Source organism: Mustela erminea, chromosome 18 (assembly GCF_009829155.1).
Source record: "Mustela erminea isolate mMusErm1 chromosome 18, mMusErm1.Pri, whole genome shotgun sequence".
In the NCBI taxonomy this organism is placed as follows: domain Eukaryota; kingdom Metazoa; phylum Chordata; class Mammalia; order Carnivora; family Mustelidae; genus Mustela; species Mustela erminea.
Genome location: NC_045631.1, coordinates 58732565 through 58745290, shown reverse-complemented (window position 1 = coordinate 58745290; position 12726 = coordinate 58732565). Strand labels below are relative to the sequence as shown.

Below are 12726 nucleotides of genomic sequence, written 5' to 3'. Positions count from 1 at the left end.
ATCCATTCTTGACCAACTGCCCTTGAACGTCACTGCTGGGCTCGTGGCTGGGTTCTGGAAATGCTCCCTTGCGTGGGGCCCCGGTCCCTGACCGGATCCGCCTCCGTGTCCCCCTTCCTAGATCACGCGCTGCCCCATGATTCCCTGCTACATCTCGTCGCCGGACGAGTGCCTCTGGATGGACTGGGTCACGGAGAAGAACATCAACGGGCACCAGGCCAAGTTCTTCGCCTGCATCAAGAGAAGTGACGGCTCCTGTGCGTGGTACCGCGGGGCGGCGCCCCCCAAGCAGGAGTTTCTCGATATTGAGGACCCGTAAGCAGGCCAACAGCACCCCTCTGGCCAACGGAAAAGCCTCCAAGAGTTTAGACTGGTCCAGCTCTGACATCCTTCCCGGAAACAGCATGAATAAAACAGTCATCCAAGTGGGTCTAAATTAGTGTGTCTCCTCCCGCCCCCGTTTCCCTTTTAAAAGTGGTCGTGGTCCCACACCCCGTCCGCCAGCCTGGGCATCCTTGGGTGCAGGCACGGCAGGACGCACGGGCCCAGCCCTGGCACCGTCACAAACACGGAGTGGGTGTCCCGTACGTAGGAGTCCCCCAGGCCTGGTCAGGGCAGAGCCTGGAAATGTGCGTTTTGCAGAAACGTTCTGAGGGTCGTTGCGAGACTGTGTAGCAGGCCTACCAGGTCCCTTTCGTCTCGAGAGGGGCATGTCCCTCGCTTCCTGCAGCTTCCACACCTCTGGCCCTAAGGCAGCAGTCCCCGCCCCTTGCAAGTGCCCTTGTCTCCTCTGTGCCCATCACGGGCTCCCAGTACCTGTGACTCCCGTAAATACAGTCCTGGACCAGTGGCTCACTCCTGAAGAAGCCCCAGTTAACTCCATGAATCCACAAAGGGAGCCAGGCTCCAGGGCCTTGTACGAGACGGGCGACAAGCTTCCCCTTCCTCCAAATCCTTTTCTTTCCCCGCACCACACACCCCAACTCTGGGGGAGTCCGTGGCATTCTGCCCTGAGGGCGGACGTTTTGGGGGGACACTTGGCTCCCCTTGCCATTTACTCCCGGGCTTCTGAAGTCAGTCTGGCTCCCTCCTCTTCCTTCTCCTCCTCCTGGCATCGGGCACCCAGCTGAGTCGCACACATTGGTTTTGCACGGGGTTGTGTGTAGCCGGTAGCACGGGCTGGCTGTGTTCTGTTTGCACATCCTGAAGACATCGAAAAACTAGGCTGTGCTGTGTCCCCCAATGCACCTGGTGCCACAGGCTTACCGTGACCCCCTCCACAAAGACAGTCTGTCACTGTGCTGGGCATGATTTCTGGGAGCGAAAGTAGCTGGGCATGTTGTGAAGTCTTACCCAGGAAGGGAGAAATGGGGGAGGTAGGGGGGGTCGGTGAATCTCTTTCCAGGCCTCTGGGATTACTGCGGCCAACATCTCATTTTTCTAAAGATGAATTCTCAGATAATCTGTGAACCCAAATCCCAGCCGTACGCCTCCACTTAGGTTTCTGATATTCCATCTCTCGGTCCAAAAAAAAAAAAAAAAAAAGAAGCGTCCTAGGGGACTAGAGAACCTGTTCCCCAAGCACAGCTTTCTGCTGCCGGTAAATTGGGGGTTAATGCAGGGCAGAAATCACTCAGCAAAAAGTCTTCTTTTCTTCTGACTTGTGTACGGTATAAACTGTTCTGAGTTTTTCATGCAAATTAGGCAAACATACCGACGCGAGCACAAGCACACGCGGAGACCCATGTGTGTCCGCCTGTGCGCCCTCCTCCTGCAGAACACTTCGAGGCACCACGTTCTAAGCATTGCTCTACTCTGCGGTGACCCCAAACCACCCGTAAGACCCCTGACCCCCACATGGCGTGTAGCCCCCCATGCCTGCCGGGACCCGGTCAGCACAGATTTTTGATGACTTCCCTTTCTAGGGCAGACTAGGGGGATAGCCAGGGATCAGCCCCTGAATCGAGGGTACTTTCATGCTGTACAGTGATAGAAAGTTTGTAAGATGTCATAATGGACCAGTCCATGTGATTTCAGTATATACAAGAACACCAGACCCCTCCAATCAATATAACACCCCTCCCCGTTTGCTTCCTGTATGGTGTTATCATATGTAACATTTACTCCTGTTTCTGCTGATTTTTTAAATGTTTCGGTTTGTTTCTGACATCAGTTGTAATCATTCCTGTGCTGTGTCTTTTATTACCCTTGGTAGGTGTTAGCCTTGCACTTTTTTTTTTTAAGGTTTCTGCATCGTGGAAGCTTTTGACCCAGAATGGAAAGCATGGCGTGCTAGCTAGCCTACGGTGGTGCATGCCTTCAGCTCTTTTCTTTCCTTCTTTGAGTGTGGTTGCTTTCTTCCAGCCACTGCCTTTTGTTCTCTGGTTCAAATCATTACAGAGTAAAGTATCTTTGAGTTGGTTGGTTCTAAAAAGATGGCCTTTATACTCAGTCCACACACATTGGTCTTCTAGCCACGCTGAGCAGAAAACAAAAACAGAAACAAAAAATGCAAGAGGAAGTGCCCAGTGGCAGCCGAGAGACAAAGCCACTCAAATACCATCAGAGTCAACAATTACAGCGTGCGTGTAGTTGAAGAAGGCTCTCCATTCGGCATCCTTTAATTTATGTTCTGTTCTATGCACTGCTCGTTCCTCCTTCCATTCTTGTCTCCATGCAAGCAACTCAAAATATTGAAAGTGAAGTTTACATTGTAGTTATTTTCAAACCTTTGCTTGATAAGTATTAAGAAATATCGGACTTGCTGCCATAATTTAAAGCTTTGTTTGTGTTTGTTTTTGCTTGGGTTTGGTTTTGTTTTGTTTCGTTTTGGTTTTTTGTTTTTCTTTTTTTTTAAACTTTTGGGCAATGCGTTTTTGCTGGAATATGAAGTCTGAGACCTTCCTGTGCTGGGAACACGTGAGAGCTGTTGAACGTTGACAAGCAGACTGTGCATGTCTCTGATACTTTGTATCATTCTTGAGTGATCGCTCTGTCAATGGACAATAAACAGTATTATCAAGAACGTTGGCTCTGTCTCTGTAGCTCTGTCTGATGCTGGGAGCCGCTGCTTCCTAGCCTAGCAACCAAACACCTCCGAAGGAACCTGTCCTGTGGAGGTGGACGTGTGTCCCCCAGAGAAAGAGAGGCCTGTTGGTATCTAGTCAGTGTTCAGACATCTCCCATGGTCTCTTCGATGCTTTTTTATGGTCCATTGGCTTGCATCAGGATCCTAACGAGGGCCATGCATGGCAGTGGCTCCGAAGGCTCTTTTTTCTGCAGGTTTTCCTCCCCTCCCCATCTGCCTCTTAAGCTAGGAAAGATGGCCCCATCATAAGTTAAACTTGAACGTGTCGTGCAAATGACCTTCCCCGACATTCGTGCCCCTCCAGACCTGCAGGTTCCATGGGGTCCTAGCAGACCAGATGGTGGCCACCCATGTACTTTCTTTTTCATATTTACATATATATTTGGGGTACATATTTTTACATATTTACATATATAATTTAGGTCAAATGTGACTTCTGCGAAACACTTCTCATTATGGAAATTTTCAAACAAACCAAACAAGTGCAGAGAATGATCTGACAAACTCCACGCTCCCATGACCTGCTTATTATCTGAGCTTTCTCTGTCCTTGCAAAAAATTTTGAGTGGGTTTGAGGACCCACATGCGGGCTGGGCAGACTGTTGGGGGGTCTCCAGACGCCATTCTCCCCCCACCCCAGCCTCGCTCATCCTGTGGAAAGGAATGTGCATGGGGACTCGGGTCCGAACCTCCAACAGACACCCTAGGATCCAACGTGGAGGGTCCCGGGGCCAGCCACCAGGCCTGGTTAAAACCTCTAGAAGTTTGAACACCGCTAGCTTTCCCCTGATCCAACTCAACGACCAAACTGTGGAGCTATAGATGATTTATCAGGGTCAGTTTTTTTTTATGGACTGCTTGCCGTTACCACAGATTTGAAACTTTATGAACAGGTTCTATCTTTAGTCTCGGGTTCGAGCTCAGAGCTGACCCACAGCTCGCCTTGCCCCGCTCGGTTGCTGTGAGTCATTCGCCGTGAAAGGCAGCCCTTTGATTTGGGGAAACCATCAGCTCTGCTAGCAGATTTTCTCCTTTGGGAAACAAACTGGGAGAGAAAAAAGACATTCAGAACCCCGACTGGATCCGTTTTTCATTCCATGATGATGATGGAGAGGAATATTCCTCTCTGAGGAAGTGAAACAGAAAAGGGAGGCAAATCCCGATCTGAGCTGGCTGAACGGCCGGGTGCCCGGTGGGGGTCAATGCAGAGAATGCTCGAGTGGGCTTGAGGATGGGATCCAAGATTTGATGCAGAGGCAATGCTGCGCGCGGGACCCAGAAGGAAAGCCCAAAGCTTGATGTTTATTGTTGTCCCGCTCAGATGTTTGGCTTTACCCCTTCAAGCAAAGTTTGTAGGGGTCGGGGGAGGGGAGCTCCAGGTGTAAGATTCCAGCCAGGTAGTCTCAACAGAGACCTAGCCCCCGGGGGTGTTTACTGGGTGCCGGTCATGCAGGGATCCTCTGCACGGTGTGTAGCAGAATTCCAGCCTCCCAGAAGGAAAGCAGGTGTTCCGCATAAACGAACATTTGAGACACAGGATCCTTTTTGTTGTCTTTTCTTGTTTTCTTAAGAAGGCTTCACACCCACCATGGGATTCAAAATCACAACCCCGAGATCAAAAGTCACACACTCCACCAACTGAACAGGGCAGGTTCCCCTGGATCCGTTCTTACCAGAGAATGGGGGATCCCTCCGGAAATCCGAGTTCCCAGACACCGACCCTGGACGCAGGCCTCCTGCAGGAGAGCGGCCCCAGGCCCGCAGTGGGACTCTGGCATACATGCTCTGCCCCTTTCCTGTTCACGACCTCTCCCCAGGCTCTGGAGACGCTGACGCTAAACCCCCATGGGTGACTGCTTAGCAAATCATTCTAATGATAGTAACCCCAGTCAAAGCTCACATTTAGTCCATGTCAGGACTGGCATCAAGGGCTTCAAATCCATTATCCTGGGTGACACTTGCCAATTCTGCGAAGTCTGTGTCCTCATCTCTCTTCGTTGGTCGATAAAGAGTCTGAGGCCTCAAGAGGTCAGTTTCCTGGGCACCCGGCCAGTAAGCACTGGGGCTGGGACTGAACAGGGACACTTTAGAGAGAGAAGGAGGGTGCTTCCCAAGAGGGGGTCAATAGGCGTAAACCAGGACTGCCCCGAGAAAACCAGGGTGTGGTGGCTCCCGTCATTGTAGAACACCTTCCCCAGGCACACCAGGTGCATTGATCCCCCCACCCCCCGCCGCCCCCCTGCAGACGCTAGGGCTTGGCACTGGATGCAGCAGCCCACAACGCCCAGGGCCTAAAAGACTTCTGACTTCCTATGATCTGGGAACAAAAGTATACCAGCCACAGAGATGCCGGTGCCATAGCAAACCCAGCATCCCAGGGCATTTTTTGCCAAGACCAGTGGGGATGTCTTCTGGGTGACCTTCCGCGTCCGATTCAGGGACCTGGGCTCTTGCCCTCTTGTCCCCCCCACCTTCTGAAGCCTTCCTTTTCAGCCAGAAAGAGGAGGGAGGGATGCCTGGCAGATGCTCAGCCTCTGGCTTAGGAGTGATACATGGCACCTCCTCTTCCAGACTCTGGAGAGAATTAGTCACTGTTGAATTCACTACAGGCAGCTTCTGGCCTGGGTCCCCTGGGCCTGGACCCACCTCCTTCCCAGGCAGGCCCAGACACAGCAAGGGAGAGTCTAACAGAACCTGCTCTCTGGGCAACCCTGGGCGGCGGTGGAGCTCAGAGGCTCCAATGCGAGGTGGTACCGGGACTTAAAAGAGAAGGTCTTGCACACTCTTGAAAAATGCATAGAATCAGTCCTGAGCCAAACATGGATACATGCCTTGCTTCAAAAGCAGAGTAACCGCTACTGTGCGAAGTAACATTGTGTTACAGAGAACAATGCCCGGGTCCTAAGGAAAGGAACGAAACAGGAAAGAATGAAGCGAGAGGCCAAGGGGTGGGGGTGGGGGTGAATTTGGGGGAGGGAGATGGGTTTGTGGCAAGGAAGGGGGGGCATCCTGAGGGCAGTGGGATACGGATGGGGACAGTGAAGAGTCAAGCAGGGCTTCGGTGTCAGCAGTTGGGGACAGCTACTTCTATGCACACCAAAAATGCACACCTGCGCCTTGATGGTGACTTCATTTGTTTGTTTGTTTTTAAGAGAAAAAACTGCGCTGGGAGGGAAGGAGGAGGCAGGCCAGGGACCAGCACAGGAATTTAAGGCCTGTTGGCTACTTTTTGGCCAAACCACCAAACACATTCATGAAAAAGTAAGATCTTGGTGGGCCAAATTCAACAGCAGGCCACCCATAGTCCGAGGAGAGAAGGTCTAAAACGACTCTGGCAATCTGCCGTGTGGCTTTTCCTTGGTGAATGCAGCCTGAGAAGGGTTTGGATCTTAATTTGGCAGCGTTTAGGAACATGGAAATTGTTAGGGTTGTGTAGGCCCAGCCAGAACAACTCCTAGGAACCTGAACTCACAACAACTGATGTAAAAGTCAGAATTATTAATTTACAGTGAGAGACGCGAGTTGGATCTCTCCAGAAATTAGCACACATCTTTGGCCAGTCACAGGTGAGTTCCGGATACTGTTAATCTGTTAATGTACATTATTTCTGTTTTTTTTTTTATTTAATTTTTTTCAGTGTTCCAAGATTCATTGTTTAATTGTAAATTATTTCTTTTTTTTAAAAATTTTTAAGTTTTTTTAATTTGAGAGAGAGAGAGCATGAGAGGGGAGAAGTTCAGAGGGAGAAGCAGACTCCCCATGGAGCTGGGAGCCCAATGTGGGACTCGATCCTGGGACTCCAGGATCATGACCTGAGCCGAAGTCAGTGACTTAACCGACTGAGCCACCCAGGCACCTAATTGTACGTTATTTCTTAAAATAAATTCTCATTTGATTCATTTTGGCTATAGCTTTTATTTTTATTCTTTTACCTTCCGTGTTTCTCTACTTTTCTTCTGGATTTAGAGATTATTCATTGTCTCATCTTGGGCATTTCATTTGGGCTTCATAGACATTTATGGTTGGGCTTCATAGACATTTATGCACCAGGTACCTGCAAAGCACTCAGATGAGTGAGATATTGTGAGACCTTTACCAGTCATCAAGGGGAGGGAGAAGTCGAGAGAACATTCCAACTGAATCTGTAAATGGAATGTACAGCAGGCCCAGGGCAACACCTGCCCCCAATGGCAGGGATGGAAGAAATCCAGGAAGACTTCCTGGAAGAGGTAGTGCCTGAGGAGGTTGTAAAGGGCAAGTAGGAAAGGGAATTTAGGCCAAAGACCATCATGAGCCTGGAGCAGAGATTACCTGATTAGGGCCTAGGGGGCATTTGGATTTAGTTCTGCTAAAGGATCTGGGAGTGGGGGGGGGGGGCGATGAGGAAGAAAAAGCAGGCAAGGGGCCATTAGAGACCAGGTTAAGGAGAGCTTGACTTTCCCATCAGCTTCAGGGGATGGGGAACGGTTCAGACAGGCACACAGTGTTTTGGGGTAGGCCTTTTGAACATACATATATATTTTTATTTTATTTATTTGACAGAGAGAGACATAGCAAGAGAGGGAACACAAGCAGGGGGAGGGGGAGAGGGAGAAGCAGGCTTCCTGCTGAGCAGGGAGGCTGATGTGGGGCTTGATCCCAGCACCCTGGGGTGAGGGAAAGAGGAGACCAGGATGCTCTTGTCCAGGAAAGTGGGTGTTAGGGTCTGTATCACCCTGGGTCCAATCAGAACACCGAAACCACTCTGTACAGCTTTTAAAACGGGGGATTAATGCCGGGCTTGGTTACATCGTGATGGCAGCCCAACCAGAGGACAACCAGCAGCTGTTAGCACGTCCCGAACAGAGCCCATGGAGGGCAGGGTTTGGAGAGGGCGGGAGGCTGGAACCACTGTGCACCTCTCTGGTTGGGGCAGAGGAGGGAGAGGAAGGTCCTGCCTCTCTTCTTCTTTGCCCTCCAGTCTCTCAGTGACCCCCAGTGGCCAGATAGTCCTGGACACCAGGGAGCCTGGAAAGCAGGAAAGGGCAAGGATCTGGTCTGAACTCTAGCACAGCAGCCCAAGGGGGCACAGGGCATAAAAAGTGAGGCAGCTTAGGGGAGGTGGGGGGATGCCCCCGTTTCTGGGCATGGTGAGTTTGAAGCGCCTGTGAATCCTGCAGGGAGACAACCAGCAGGCCCTTCCTGGGCCCACCTTTCCAAAGATCGGGGGCGGGGGGGGGCAGGTCTGTATGTGCACATGCAGCATTTACTGGACTACAGGCCTAGTTAGAGTAGTGAGAGCCATAGCCATGGATGGGCTCAGGGGTGTTTGTTCCTTCCAGGAAACCTCTAACTTTTCCCTCCAAAATGCTTGCACCATTTATACTCCCAGCCTTCTTACAGAGTCTACTTGGCTTCACATTCTCTCCAACATGTAGTCTTTTTAATTTTAGCTCTTCTAGTGGGTGTGAAATGGCCCCCGGTGTGGTTTTAATTTGCATTTCTCTGGTAGCATTTGAGACTGAGCACTTTAGGAAAGGCCCACGTGAACGTACCTCAAGGAGGTACCGCTCTGAGGCTTCTTTGAGGGAATCCTAAGAGGGAGTTAGAGTGGGACTGTGGCTGGCCAAAGGCTCCTCCCAACGTCTAGGTCTCAGATTACACTCCCAGGCAGGTTGGAGACCTGTCATCTCATCAGAACTTGGGGGCTCCTCTGAGGGCTCGGCTATGGGTGTGAACTTGGGAGCCTGACAAACCCACGTCGAAAGCCTCACATCACTGCTTGCTTGCACGGATGGTGCACACTCAGTTTTTTCATCTGTAAAACGGGAACAGTACCTTTCCGTAGGCCGGCCGTGGGAATTGAAGCCTATCATGTTGGCAAAGCAACCAACTAGGTATGGGAGACGTAGTATCAGCTCAGCAATGGAAGCAATTGTCTTCAGTTTTCTCAAGACCTGCCGGGGACCGCCTTTACTCCACAGACGAGGAAAGGGAGGCCTAGCTTAGTTACCTCCAAAGCAACCTGCTCATTGGTTGGGCAGCTTTGGGATCAACCCCCGTGTCCTCAGCCCCTTCCAACCTGCCCTCCCACTGTGCATCACTGACGGATACATAGTGTCAGACATGAGACCTGTCTTTGTTTGAATCATTGTTTCAATGATTTCAACGATTCACTGATTCAGTGATGGGGCACAGAACCCATCACAAGGAACACATCTTCATCTTAAACTTTTAAGGGTTCTCAGAAGGCTCGGACTCAGGGGCTCAGGCCCCTACGGTGTTGTTCCTGTTCGTTTGCTTTTGCAAGACCCCAGCACCCGCGTCGTAAGTGCAGAGTGAATCCTGTCCGGGTTACACCTCTTGTCACCCTCCATCCCCAGCCCCCAGAGCAGGGACTGTGTGGGGCGCGGGCTCCCCCAGCAACTCACCCGCCCCCTCCAGACCCCCCCACCCCAGGGAAGACCAGGCTGACCGCGTCGTGTGCAGGAGGTCGGTCGTAGTCTGGGGGCAGTCGTTTCCGCCCACCCTCTGCGCCCTGAGAGTGCCAGGGCCTGGGTCGGGCTCGGAGCGCGCCCCTCCCCCCACCCCAGCCCGGGAGGTCGGGAAGGACCGGTTTGGGTGCAACGCAGCCTCAGAAACGCCGCAGGAGCGGTGCCATTTGCCGCACGCCACCGGAAGCCTCAGGTCATCGTCACGCGGTCAGCAAGGGGGCTGGGCACCGCGAGCGCCCGCGCGGCCCGGACACTTCCGAAGTCAAAGGCCACATCCCCCTACGCCCCCACCCTTCACCGCAACAGCTCGGCTCGGCCTCCCCTGCTGCCCTCATCGCTCCCCGCCCGCGTCTAGGCCACTAAAGGGCTCCGGAGAGGGAGGCCGAGCCCCGCGCCACCCGCGGCACGCGGCACGCGCCAGGAGCCCGCGCTCTGAGGCTGCGCCCGCCGCACACCCGCGGCAGACCCGGAAGCGGCCGCCTCACGTGCTCTCCGGGAACGCGCTGGGCGCCGGCCCAGGGGGCGGGGCGACTCCGGCTCTGCGTGTTGGCGTCATCGCGTAGGCTGGAGGGGCCGCGGGGAGCAGCGTGACGTAGCGGCCACGTAGAACGGCGGTGGGCGGGCCCAGGGAGCGGGGACGCGGCCAGCCCCGTCTCTTAAAGCCGCCACGACCTTCCGAGTCCCGCAGCGCGGGCCGCCAGTCGCGGCGCCTTTAAGCGTCGCGGTGACACGTGTGTGAGGCGCCCGAGGCCCGGATGGTGCGCGTGCGGGGCCCGGGCCGAGTAGACGCCAGCGCCGCGGGCCTGCAGCCGGGCCCGCCGAGGGCCGGGTAGGCTGGGGCCGGGTGTCGGCGGCGCGCAGGCCGACGGGAGACGGCGCGTCCGGCCGGGTGAAGGACTTCGGCTGGGCCGGGGGCGCGGGAAGGTGCGGCCTGCAGGGGGGCGCACCGGGGCAGAGGCGGGCGCGCGCGGCCGCGAGGGGCTCGGGGGCCCGTGGGGAGGGCCCAGGGCTACTGCGTTAGCGAGGGGTTCGGGGCCGTGCTGTCCGGGAGAGGCTTGGGGGTCCGCGGGGAGGTCAGGGGCGCTTGGTCTGCGAGGGCTCCGAGGTCCGCGGGCAGGTCAGGGGCGCGCGGTCCCTGAGTGGGTCGGCGGTCCACGGCGGGGTCAGGGGCGCGCGGTCCGCAAGGACTCAGGATCCGCAGGGAAGGCCCAGGGCTGCGCAGTCCTCGAGGGGCTGGGGGTTCCGCAGAGAGGGTCGGGGAGGCGCGCTCTTTGCTGTTCCCGGGGAACCGCGACCAGTGGTGGGGGATAGAGCTGCCCCGGCCAGGAGCCCCGGGGAATCGGGGACGGCCGTGGTCTCTGTCGGTCTCGGGCACAGCCGTTGCCCAGGGAAGCATCACCAGGGCAGGACCCAGACTTCCCCTGGAATGCCTTAAGTCAAAACCTGGAGGAGCCTGTTCTGCCGGGCAGCCCTGCTGAAATTTCATTTTTCCCCCCTTTTAGTAAGAAATGTGGGAAAGACTTATCCCTGGAGAGGGTAACCTTCTTCAGGGTCATGGTTATGGTGAATGTGGGTGGGTGGGACAAGCTGTGCGGCTGTAAAGTACCCCGCGTTTTATTCGGGAGAGTTGAGCCTCCCCTGGGGTACTAGGGGCGAGGCAGAGGAGCTTCTGAAACGGAGACAGATGAGCGAGGAAAGCATGGTGGCCAGCCCGCTTTCTGTAAGAGACGCCTAGAACCAGGCCTCCAAGGAGAGGGAGGCTCTGCTTACCCTTTTCCGGCTGGAGACCGGTGTCCTGCAGGCTCTGCGGACCGGAGGCCCCTGTGAAAGTGCCCCTGAGAGGCCCCAGGCTCTGTCCATCTGGGCTCCTCCCCCCCCAGCACGTGGTTGACCCTGTGAGTCTTGGGTGCATTTCATCCCGGAAAAGTGCATCTAGAGGGAGGAGGGAGAGAGAGTATGCTTGAAGGGTGTTCTGCGGATGTTGTTTTCCTCCTCCTGGAGGTGGAAATGGGCCTGGAGGAGCCTGAGCTGTTCCTGGAGGGCGGAGCGGAGGGAGCACCCTTGCCGGGTTTTTGAAGCGCGTCCTGTCCAGCGGTCATCAGAGGGCCTGCTGATTACAAGGACATTTTTCTCTGGGTTCCTACACCTCAGAGAGAGCACATTTTTTTGGTTGTTTTTGATGTTTTGGGTGGAACTGGTGACATAGAGGTTGATCTTTGCCAGAAATTGAAAAATTGCTCGAAATCTCTGACTTCCACCGCGAGGAGGAGGCTGTGGGATATAGATGTTCTTTAAATCTCTTCTCTTGAAATAAATTGGCTTATTATCTGCCGAGTTCTGTTTGTTGTCTTGCTGTTTGGTTCCCGAACATTTGCCCTTGGACCCATGTCCGTCTGTCCACGTGGAGGTACGAGTTTCGACCCAGACAGGGATATTATAAGGAAATTTTTGTGAGACTGGAAGCTTCACCTCACCGATTGGCTTTTATTGAGATCATGTTCATCATGCCCCCCCATTTATTTTGTGGTTGGTATACTTTTTATTTATGGCTGTGAGGCACGATCTATCTGAAATTTGCTGTCAGTAATGCGGGGACAGGAGAGGAATCAGGAGTGGGCCTGCGCAGCAATTACTGGTGCTGAATAAGGAGAACGTGGTGGTCCCTGTGTTGTTCCCACCAACTTGTACGTATTTGAAGGCTTCCACAGCAAGAAATTTTTAAGTATTTTAATTTTATGTAGTTACAGTGATTGTGGATGGTAGTTCAAGGGAAAAAATCTGCACTTAGCAAAGTGAAAATATGGTAATTCTTACTGCTCCTTCGATTCTTTTCCTTTTTTTTTTTTTTTTTTTTTTTGAAATTCTGGTTTATGAAATCTGGAAGTCAGCCCTTTCACTCTTTGGAAAGTGATTTAGACTGGAGTTCACTGAAGATTTTTGTTCACTGGGCTTGTCACGGGCCTGAAGGTTAAGATACCAAGCCAAGGGCGGTGTTTCCTATCACGTACGTTGTAGTAACTTGTAGCGAGTCTGTTCAGTTCTTCCCCAGACTCCCGAATCCACCTAGCACCATCCATACTCCTTCAGACAGACTCTTCCAGACAGACAGCCTGCTTTCCCGCCCTGGGTCAGTGCCGTGGGGCTGAGATGGTGGAAGAGAGAGGC

The 12726-nt window shown here is 53.6% G+C and overlaps 2 protein-coding genes across 4 annotated transcripts in view; both read left to right on the top strand.

Moving 5' to 3' along the window:
- TIMP2 (TIMP metallopeptidase inhibitor 2) overlaps nt 1-2557 on the top strand; it is a 44182-nt gene extending 41625 nt beyond the window's left edge. Inside the window, exon 5 of the mRNA XM_032320085.1 lies at nt 122-2557. Coding sequence (XP_032175976.1) covers nt 122-319 — 198 coding nt within the window. The 3' untranslated portion in view covers nt 320-2557. The remainder of the gene's footprint in view (nt 1-121) is intronic.
- A 7624-nt stretch (nt 2558-10181) lies between these two features.
- USP36 (ubiquitin specific peptidase 36) overlaps nt 10182-12726 on the top strand; it is a 38102-nt gene continuing 35557 nt past the window's right edge. The window contains exon 1 of one of the 3 annotated variants that reach the window (XM_032321955.1): nt 10182-10390. The gene's annotated coding sequence lies outside the window, so the exon portion shown is untranslated. Of the gene's footprint in view, nt 10486-12418; nt 12566-12726 lie in introns of those variants that run through there. The other 2 variants (XM_032321954.1, XM_032321956.1) reach the window with 2 other exon arrangements.